Source organism: Pelecanus crispus, chromosome 2 (assembly GCF_030463565.1).
Source record: "Pelecanus crispus isolate bPelCri1 chromosome 2, bPelCri1.pri, whole genome shotgun sequence".
In the NCBI taxonomy this organism is placed as follows: domain Eukaryota; kingdom Metazoa; phylum Chordata; class Aves; order Pelecaniformes; family Pelecanidae; genus Pelecanus; species Pelecanus crispus.
The window spans coordinates 83,624,983-83,636,247 of NC_134644.1; the positions used below are offsets into that span (position 1 = coordinate 83,624,983).

Below are 11,265 nucleotides of genomic sequence, written 5' to 3' on the forward strand. Positions count from 1 at the left end.
GAAAAAAAGGTACATGCTCTGACCAAAAGAAATTTTAATTTTTCTTCACCAGTTCTTAAGTTTCATTTATGTTTGTATGGATTATTCTGCACTGTTCAGGAGACAGACTAGAGCCTGAACTTTCGAAGTAGAAGTTAAAAGGGGAAGAGCCTTGTCATTAATTCTTCAGAGAAACAAAAACATAAGGCAGAAATCCAAGAGTGGTGGAGTTTTTTGCTTTGTGCATGACTTTTAAGAATGTAGGCATCAGTGTTGTTACAGTAAGATAAATCATATAAGAACTATTTGGCAGGAAGGATATGAAGTGTTGCTATTAATGGGTGTAAATACTCAGAACAACGATCAGAACGTCTCTGTTGCTTAAGTTAATGATTAGTGAGTTGGCAAGTAGAACAAGATGCACAGTCCAAATTTGTAGAGGAAACTACAAAGTTAGAGTGGGATGGATGCTGAAAACACGTTAAGATATGGAGAAGTAGGCAATGTCTAGAATAAAATTTCAACTCTGGGGATGCACATGCAGTGAAAAAGAAAATTATCTTAGAATGTTTTTAAATTTGAGGATAAATGAAATGAGACGTGTGAGAAAGGAGACTGGTGATGTGGGATCTGAAGAGAAACAGCAAACACTGAGCTCTTTCTCCTGTTATCTGGGAACATACTTACATTCAAAGTAATAACGGAACATCAGCTGAATGGTGTAGTGTTGAGGACAATTTTGGTCAAGGATGGGAAGATTCCACTGGACTGGCAATGCAGTGGCTTCCCAGTGCGTAGTGATTAACTGTGGAGAGATGTCTGTAAATTAACTATATTTAAGAAAAAGAACATAGTCTTGTCTACATATTTTGAGATAGCTAAGTGATCTGCCAAAAAAGAGGATGAAATTTTGTTGGCTGTTGGAACATACAGCTTCTCCAGTACTGGCTCATGCTAGAGTCATGGGCAGTAAGTAGTGTGCTGTGTGAAGATGGAAGAATAAAAAAAAATTGCTTTGATTTAAGCTCCACTTGAGCATCTGTCACATGTTACAGCAGCTGCAATGATGCAGGCTGTGTGCTGCCAGAGTGGATACTAGTTCTAAGAAAGTTTCTGGGAAGGCACAGGTACCATGTCTTCCCTGTATCATTAAGGGGAATTGAGTTTCTTGCTAGATCACACTTGTAGAGGACGCAGATTCTAATCCAGAGCAAGTTGATAACCACAGTGCTAGGATAACTGTTTGGGGTTAACCCCCCCCCCCCCCCCCCCCCCCAGTCTCTAATTCACTGTGTGGTGTATATGTTGCTCTTTGGTTTATGATACTACTAATCATGATTATGGGTCCCATCAAAATAAATACTCTGCAAACACAGCAAAAGAGATCCTCCTCCTTTCATTACAAGAACCAGATTTTTGTCACACTATACTGCACTTCTGTCTTGTAGGTTGCATATTGTACTTAGGACTTTGTTGGGGAAAGTATTGTTTATTTATCTTAAGGACATAAAAGGGAAGAATTTTGGAAAGGAACAAGTAGAAGATGAGTTTAAGCAGAGGTTAGGGAGGCAGGTAATAATCCTATCTGCAGTCTGCCTAGTTTATGAAGATCAAGTTGTGAGTATCTGCTTCATACATCATTGCCAAGCAAATTATGAACATACTGTTCTTTATTTATCTGTTGTCAGAGATGAAGTATCAAGTGCAGCAAATAAATCTTGATTTTCATAACCTCAGTTGACATGCTGGAGCCAGGTAGCATATAACTTGGATCTAATAAGCTGAACAAATGTGACATGGAAGACAAAGAGAGAAAAAATGTGTATGCAGCTTCTCAGCTCTAGATTACATATAAACAGTGGAAGAGAGAGGCATTCTTTCCCTCCCACCCCCATCTCCCATAATATCCCTAACTTCCTAAATTAATGCTATTTCAGTTAATGCAGAAAAGCAAACAAACAGGAAAAAGGCTCACCTTAACCAGGGGTTCAGAAGACTGTATGAAGCCCTAAAATTCCAAAGTACTCCTTTAAGCTGTTTGAGATTGTATCTTTGGAAGAGCTCTGTGTTTATTTAAGCAATCTGCCTAGAGCCTAGGTTAAGCACTTCAGGGAACTCTGCTGGAGAACCAGGTGTCCTGGACATTGTCATACATGGAAAATGTCAGAGCTGGATCTTTGTCAGGGATGCATCGGCTCAGCTATACTGCCTTCACTAGAGCGAAGACTACATACATGCTGTCCAGTTGTGCATTTTCTTCTCTGGCCAAATGAGTGGAGCAGCTTCCTCATCTGCTTGTTCTGAAACACTTGGCTGTCCTGCTTTAATGTGCATTTGTTTAAACTACAGCCTATTTATTTCTTATTTGGTGGATACTGGGGACTACTCTATAGACTCCAGAATACTGTATGTTTATACTTTATGTGGAAAAATGTATATAACTGTGTATTACTTAAACTAGAAAAATGCAGATTAACTGAAAAAGTACAGGATTGATGAAGAGACGGTATATGATTGCAAAGAAGCTCACAAACAAGCATTTTAAATGCAAGACATATCTACGGAAGTAATGTGTCTGTAGATTAAAAAAAAAATTGGTGAGAAGAGTTGAAACAGAAGGAAATCTAGCAAAGAAAGAATGAGAATGTGTGTGTTTATGTAAATCATTTGAGGTGTGCTGAAACAAAATGTCAGTAAACTGAGAGAAGGCTACAAGGATAAAAGTACCTTTTTTTTTCCCCAGCTCTCCCTACCTTTTATAGTTTGGCATTGCTAATTGTTACCATTGAGTGGCACTTCTTTCTATTGCAGCTGTTGAGAAGTTCTTTGGTGAACAACAGGACACAGGCTAAGGTGGCAGAAGAGCTGGGTATGCAAGAATTTGCCATCACTAATGACAAGACAAAAAGACCTGTAGCTCTTCGAACTAAGACTTTGGCTGATCTCTTGGAATGTGAGTTAATTTTATTATAACAGCTTAGTACTTGTGTGACTTCTTTTTTCTTGGGCCTTAAGAAAGCCATTAGAAACCCCCCAAATCACTATTAAAAATGTATGTTCAGGTTTTCAAATTAATTATGCCTATACGTCTGAAAGCCAGATTTTTGAATGCTAGCCTACATTTTTGAAGTCTGTATGAAAGCATGAAGGAGGTGTAATTGCAGATGCAAAGTTGTAGGCTTAGAAATTGAGGGATCATGATGGCCAGGTCAAAAGCATGTCTAGAAAGTTAAAGCTTCTATTCTGAGTTGAGCTATTTAACAGCAGTTTCAGTGTTTCATTAATATGTTTTTGTCACTCCTGGAACATAAAGTAGTTCCTTCAGCAGGTGAAGCTTCTGTGGTTCATTTGACTGCATTTTAGGAGGTTTCAAAATGATCACTCCGCAAGAGGGAAAACTACATTGAAATTAAATTATTTTTAGTTTATTTATGAAAGTTTGTGCTACCTTCTTTCCAGAGAAAGTGGGAACAGTGGTAAAAATTCTGCGAAGAAAGTTAATCTCTATCTTATATATTTTGATGTACTTTGTGAGCCATTCAGACCCCTTGGATTTGCCAAATCCTCTTAGCAAATGGAATGTGCACACAAACAGGAATGATTTATTTGTAACACTTTTTTATGATACCCAGTAGTGATTTATTTGTAAGTATCTATGGTCTCCTGGTTAAAATGTGAGATTAGGAGCTGAGTGTTGTTTCTAGCTCTTTAAATGACTGAATGGATTTGGGTAAGTCACTTAATCTTTTGGTCAACTTTATTTTTTCCTGTGTGTGCAGGATAATACTACCCTCATCAGATCACTGCTGTGAAACATAATTGCATATGGCTTTAGAGTACTTGTTTCTAAAAGTGCAAGCCATTAACGTTCTCCTTGGATGAGTGACAGTACTTTTTTTTTTTTTTTTTTTCCCCCAGCCTTTATTGCTGCCCTGTACATTGATAAAGATTTGGAATATGTTCACACTTTCATGAATGTATGCTTTTTTCCACGGCTAAAGGTAAGACCACTCAGGTTCCTACTTTCCTGCCACTATGTTTTAACACATTATTGTGTTTTGGACCATTACCACAATCTTTCAATCGTAAAAGCATCTTTGTGAACTTCTTACAGGAGTTTATTTTAAATCAAGACTGGAATGATCCTAAATCTCAGCTTCAGCAGTGCTGCTTGACTCTCAGGACAGAAGGGAAAGAGCCAGACATTCCTCTCTACAAGTAAGAACTATCATCTTATGGATACAAGCTAGTTATCGGTCTTTCTTGTATAGGGAGGAAGATGTGATTAGTCATCCTACATTTTTCCCATAGTATGGTTTTATTGTAGTTATCCAAGCCCTCCAGTCTCTCTTTGTCTGAAGATGGGAAATGTTAAACCAATGTTTTCCAAGCTTTAGGTGTTTTAAGCCATTACAAGGAAGAATCAGTGAGCATTTTACCTTGTACAGGTTCAAGGGAAAATACATTTTTTTTATGTTTGAATGGAGTATTTCATTACTGTTATTCTATATTTGTTCTCCTTTTAACGTAAGGAATGGCAGTATTTAAAATTAATAAATGGAACAATGGCTGCTTGGATATGAAGTCAAGGTATCTCCGTTCTATTTTCAGTCATAGTATTAAGTTTCTCTACACTCTACATTATTATGCAAAAATAATAGATGCCTTACGTTACACATCCTGATCTGTTTCTAATCAGTCAGGCACTGAAGGGCAACACAAGTTTTGGACATTTTCGCCGCGCAGTTTGGCCCATGTATGTCCCCCTGTTTAGTGATAGAAGAGCTCAGGGCAGTGAACCTCTTAACTTGTACACCTCAGTTAGATACCTGAAGCTGGATGGGATGTGTCTTCCTTCTCTCTTTCAGTTGTAAAATAGCACAATAGCTGCTTCAAAGAGGCAATAATAAGATTGTATATTGCATCCATATCCGTTCAATTAATGTAGGGATGAGTGCAATGTTAGCCCCCAAAAGAAGAGATAAAGGCTATGAAAGTTCAAGGCTTGTGTTGTTGGGATTATTATATCAAAAAAGTATGAAGAATGAAAGTCTAAGTGCATTTGTCAAATTTACTGAAGTAAAGTTTTCAAGGAAGTGTAGGAGTTCAGTTATGGTGACAAACAGTGCACTTCAGAAATACGATCGCTTCAACACTGCACCTGATGCTCTGCAAATCTGACTCCTCAGTGTCTCTGTATGAGGGCTCACAGCTTTGTCTTGAGTGAGGGCGACGAATACCAAAGAAACAATTCCTGATTCTTGTTAAAACCCACTGCGTATCAAGTACCAAATGTTTGTTTTGTTTTGCTGTGATGATAAATTGATTTTTATAGTACAGCTTAGAGCTAGTAATATGCTGTTATCTTCCTATTATCTTGTTAAATTCCTTTTCTTGGGGTTTTCTGTTTCACTGCAGTCAGTACTATTGCTTTTAAATTTGGGGTGGGTTTTCTTTGCTCTTGTCACAGCACAGAGAGACAGAGTACTATAGTTAGACGCTTTAAAAATTGATGTGAAATTGGTGCTCCTTCTAAAAAGAAACAAGGTAGTGGACAGAACTCAAGCTGACAGTGGGGAGAGATTTGGGATAGCAGGAAGAAACAGCAGAAGCAGCAATTCATTGCATGTCTAGGGAATTATCTTTTTTCCCCTTTAGATGCTTGTTGATGCATGTCCTAGACTTTAGCTCAGATGGAAAGTTTGTTTTGTGACAAAATGTAACTTTTCAAAGCTGTTGGAAAATTTATTTGTACTGTGATAATTCAGTATGTAGAGAGCTACCATGTCCAATATAAAGTCCTTTTAAAACCTTGCTAACTGCGCAACTCTCGGCAACTAAAATTTGAGTGCACACAATAATCATACTGGTGTGATTATTTGCAATTGCACAGCTATGCACAATTTATATGACTTTATTACAAGTGTTTTCACAGTGTTTAAGCACTTCGTGTTATAGTTTGCATTTTTGCTTATAGGTTATTTTTAATTTTCATATGGTGCTCCTGAGTGAACCTGGAGGAATAAATATAACCAATATAAACAAGATGTATTTTATGTAAATTTTTCATTTTTATTGCGCACCATACTGTAATCTCTGGGTTAGGCATCTTTCAACCCTTGCTCCATGCTTTGCCCTAATTCCACTATATGTATTGACCAGACTGAAAGCTTGGTGATGTACGTGCCACAAACAGATTCTGGTTTTTAATACTTCCTGCTTGAATAAATCATATCTATCTTATTTTCAGGACTTTGCAGACAGTGGGACCATCTCATGCCAGGACATACACAGTAGCTGTTTACTTCAAAGGGGAACGAATAGGATGCGGTAAAGGCCCAAGGTATAGTGAAAAATTAATCACGTGGTGTTAAAGTTTGAGTGTGGTAGCGTCCAAAATGACTAGCCGTGGAGATAGACAAGCATGTTGTTGGCCTTAGAAAAGGAAAGCTATAGAGCCTTCTTCAAGCCATTCTGAGTTTCTGCCTCAGGAATACGTGAAGGGTTCAATGTCTGTATAGTTTTGGCTCTTAAGGTTTTTTGGTGAACTTGTCTACAAGGTGGCTAGCAATGCTAACTCATTTGTGTGTCTCAGACTAGAAGGTGCAGAACAGCTTCCATTAAATAGTGACTTTATCTTTGGCTTTGCTGCAGGATTACTGTCCAATTTAAGGTGGCAAGTTAAGGGTGGAAGGCTCTCAGGTTTTTTTTCCTGATGTTATTACTTCTAGGCATTTTCAAATGGTTTCTAAAGTTGCAAAGACTTCAACCATGAACCCCGAAGACCTCATCTTATTTTCTGCTACCAAATCTGGTGGTGGTTATAAAAATATCATTGGTTTTATAGCGTTCACACCTCTGTGATTTTGTTCCTTTTTTCCTCTCAAGTAAAAGCAAGCACTTCAGTGAAGAATGGACTAGAATATTCTACTAGTGTTATTGATCTAAGTTTACAAATATTCTACTGGAGCTGTAGTGCTATTGCTCACATATTTATGGAAAGGCTGATATATCATACATTCTGGGAATTACTAGCTACTGGTCATCCAGAGAGTTTTATTACAAAAGAGTAGTTAGTGTTCCAGTTTGTCAGAAACTTCAGCTTATTCTGTACAACTTGGATCTCATATAACATGTTTTTGTTTGGCTTTCACAGTATTCAGCAAGCAGAAATGGGAGCTGCAATGGACGCACTTGAAAAATGTAAGATATTTGGGCAACAAAGAAAAGAATTTATAGTTTACATCCTTGGTCTTTAGTGAGGTGAGGTGCAAGTTTTGTGGGGGATAAGATTTGAGCAGAAAGTCTATGCGAATGCTGTCAGCTTCTGAGCAGCAGGTTTTCCTTTTAGTACTTTCAAGACAATTTTGTAACAGGTGAAGTTGATATGATACCAACAGGTATTTTTTTAAAGGTAGTTCATCAGCTACAGAGGTTGCAACTTACAGGGAACCCTGTGCAGTGAAGCCTTATTGAGATTTTCCATGCTTAAATATGCAGTGGGGTAAGACTGCTTAGTCTCTGACAGCATGGTTGCCTCATCCTCTAATTTAGGGGAGGAGGAAAATTACTTTTCATTTTCCAACTTAGAAAATAAAATTTGATCTCAGATTGTACAGTAGACTACGTTAAAATCTAACAGGCAGATCCTCAGCCAATATAAGTCATTATTTATCTGTTAAGAACAGCTTATATCAGCTGAGGATCCAGTGATCTGTGTATGCAAACATGTTATATGAAAGTTGAGTTGAATTGCCAGCTGTGGACATACTGGAAGCAAATAGGTTACATGCATTTTATGCAGGAGAAGCTCTTTATTCAGAAGAACATGGGCAGGTACATTTTTTGCATTTGAATCAAAGGAAAGACATATGGTTCCTCAGATGCCAAAGGTTTTTAATCTGTTACCTCTGCATCTAGAAATCCCAGGGCTTAAAAATTTCAGAAGACAATGAATCCCTGTAATTCAGGATTTTTTTATATCTATCTGCTAGGCATATGCTTCTCGCCAGCAGTAAATTTGACAAGTAGAAAAATGTAACTTCCTTTCTCCGCTGAATATCCACAAAATGTTACTGAAGTTTTCTTTGAGTGTTTTTTCTTGTGACGGTATTGCCACTGAGGGCTGTGAGCTTCATCTTTTATCAGTCCAGGGACTTCACAGCTATTTTCTGACATATGTATTTGTTTGAATACCATAGACCTCCAGAGGTCTCTACTCTGACCACCCCTCAAAACAGAGCCAACTTTCAAGTTAGGTCATGTTTCTCAGTGCCTTGCCAGTCAAGTTTTGACTGTCTTCAGGGATGGAGTCTCCACAGACACCATGGCCACCTGTTCTAGTATGTATATATTTGTGGAGTGGAGTTTTTTGGTGGTAGTGCATAAGTTAACTTCAAGTAAAAGAGATTTTCATATACCTGTTTGTATATATGATAGCCATGATGAGTTTATTACATAAATTTCCTTCTCAGCATATTAAATGGATTATAAACAAACAGATTGCTACCAAGCTGAGTTCTTCAGAGTTCTTAAAGAATCATGTTACAGGCACAGTGCTGAAAATCCGATTTTCATTTTATGGTGCACATGAGCAACAAAATATCCCAGAACTCCATTAAACAAAGCACTAGTGTTTTTAAAAACAGCAGCAATTTAAAAACAATTTGCTTTTGTTTAGATTGCTTTCTGGTTTAAATAAATATACCCTCCTATGCCCGAGTTGTAAATAACTGATGAATAAACCTTTTATTCCTGTAGTATATAATAAAAGGCACAAATTTCATCAACCAATAAAACAAAGCAGTAGAAAGTCATTCGCTCTACCACAAACTCCTGCAGGTTACGTGGCTTCTGCACCGTGATCTCTAGCTGAACAAATCTGTGCTGCCTGGGACCCAGAAAGAGGAGGGAAACGCTTGGTACCAAGGGACTCCTCCCTGAGGAGCCTCAGCTGAATTCTCTCTTGGTAGCCAACTAGAGAGAGAGCAGTCCTTTGCTGAGACATCTCCCAGATATTTTTTTTATGGCTTTAAAGGTCAGTGTAGTAACCTTTTGCATTCATCTCAGACACAGGTAGCCAGTGCTGATCCCAGAGCTCTGTGTGATCCCAGCAGGATTTATCACCAACTTCAGGCTGCCACATACTCTACCACCTCTTTGTTTTCTGACCGGCTGGAGGGTGCAGGTCTCTGCAGCACAGACACACAGATGACTGTCAGCACCCTGGTCATGCAGAAAACGTTGTGTTCTGTCAGCTGTGCACTAAATTGAAGCAATTGTATAAGCTGGTTTTACAGCCTCAGTTCTAACTAGTGTACATAAGTACCACCCAATGGACAAATGTCTGAAATCAGAAGCATCCCTCCCCCTAGCTATTTCTCCATCACCTCAGCCTTGTCTAGTCTGTTTTAGCCAGTCGTCACTCATCCATGCTCTAAGACTACGCTAAGGCTATATTCTGGTACATAGCCAAGCATTAACTTTTTCAGGAACAGATTTCACTGCATTCCATCTTGCTACACTATTACTTTCCCATTAGGAACGCTGCCATAATGTGGGGCATCTAGTGGATTCTGCATGGTATAAAATAATAATAATCATAGTGGAAACATCTGTACAATGCTTGGAAACAGTGGCTCATACTTTCTGGAGTGAGAACAAGACAAAAAACCTGGACAGCATTGACAGTAGTCGCACATTTATTTTTCAGTATCGACCACCTGTTGCTAGGGGAACGGAATGTAAAATCCAGGTAGTACCTGGCCATGTTGCTATACCAGGATTTTATATTTTATTTTTGTGAGTGTATTATATTTGGCAGTGCTTTGTAGCAGGAGAAACAGATGTGGAAATCATAAAGAAACCAAAGTCTTATGATACACAGCCCTGGTTTACTGTGGATTATTAGAAATAAATGAGTAAAAGTTGTAATAACATTATTCCCCCCTACCACTAATCTCATCAAAGTTTAAAAAAAAAAAAAAAAAGAGAGCTGAGGCTTTCTGTGTTACCAGTTTGTTTATTAATGTAAAATATTTTTCCTTGTGTCAGATAACTTTCCCCAGATGGCCCATCAGAAACGATTCATTGAACGGAAGTACAGACAAGAGTTGAAAGAAATGAGGTGGGAAAGAGAGCATCAGGAGAGAGAGCCAGATGAGACTGAAGAAGCAAGGAAGTAAAAGGAGGGCACAGAAGCAATGGCATAGTTACTTACTTAATAATTCTGACTGTGGCCTATGGAGACTTAACCTAGTTTCTTGCAGATGATGAATGAAGAGTGCCTGTTGATATCAAATAGAAAATCATAATCTCTTCTTTAAAAAGTGTGTATACATATAGTACTTCTTTGGTTTTAAGTGCAAAGTTTGTTTGGCTTTTTAATAAGATTTGGTTTTAAATCCTTTTAATTTTTATGAAAAGTTGTGGGATTATTTTAATTATTTTTACTGTCTTGTATGAAGTAATAAAGTATTAATTTCAAAAGCCTGTAGGAGGAAAAGCTGTTTAACAATTGTCTCCTATGTCCAAATGCAGTTTTGGCAGTGACCAACAAAGTTATTGCATGAACTCCGCTGTGGAGGAGGAAAGTATTATGAGAAACTAATTCAGCAGAGCACTTAAGCACGTACCTAACTTAAGTTTTGCAGCTAAATGTACTTTTGACTCTGATAAACCAGAGCCGTAAACTTCAGGTCCTTTTACAGAAACTGGTACAGTAATTTAAGCAAAGGAGATACTCGGTTTTGTTTTGACCAGTAGATTCCACATCTAGAATGTGACACAGGTGTGTGTGGAAGGTTGGGGTTTTTTGTATTAAAATCAGTATTATAAAACTCTTAAGAATAACAAAAAAAAGGTAATTACGAAGCAAGAGAATGACAACATTTTTCATAGAGAATGTACTGAGTTTACATTTACAAGTTTAGTTTCATTCTCAACAACTATCAAACTGGTGTCTACTTTAATTGATTTCTTTGTCCAGAAGATACCAGCGTGACTGTAAGTCAAATGGTGTATTAGAAACTTCATTCAGGTGCTCTTGCAGGTAGGTTCATTGAAAACTGGTTGTATCCAAAGGAGGGCAGAATTTGCCTCCAATGTGTAGTTCAAGGGTGGCTTACAGTTTTAAGTCATCCGATTCCCTTCTGGGGTTTTGGAGTCTGTGGTTTGTATTAGACAGATATTTCTTCTATAAAAGCTCTGAATGGTACCAGAAGTGGAACATCCACTGTGTCTGCTGGTGGTTTTTCCCCACTGACTGCCAGCTTCGTTGCAGATATT

General features: G+C 38.0%; 1 protein-coding gene across 1 annotated transcript in view; it reads left to right on the plus strand.

The window, feature by feature from the left end:
* Positions 1-10,401, plus strand: part of DROSHA (drosha ribonuclease III) — a 69,888-nt gene extending 59,487 nt beyond the window's left edge. The window contains exons 26-31 of the mRNA XM_009486418.2: positions 2,791-2,932; positions 3,898-3,980; positions 4,094-4,197; positions 6,230-6,322; positions 7,136-7,182; positions 10,033-10,401. Of these exons, the coding sequence (XP_009484693.1) occupies positions 2,791-2,932; positions 3,898-3,980; positions 4,094-4,197; positions 6,230-6,322; positions 7,136-7,182; positions 10,033-10,163 (600 nt within the window). The 3' untranslated portion in view covers positions 10,164-10,401. The remainder of the gene's footprint in view (positions 1-2,790; positions 2,933-3,897; positions 3,981-4,093; positions 4,198-6,229; positions 6,323-7,135; positions 7,183-10,032) is intronic.
* Positions 10,402-11,265: the final 864 nt, after the last annotated feature.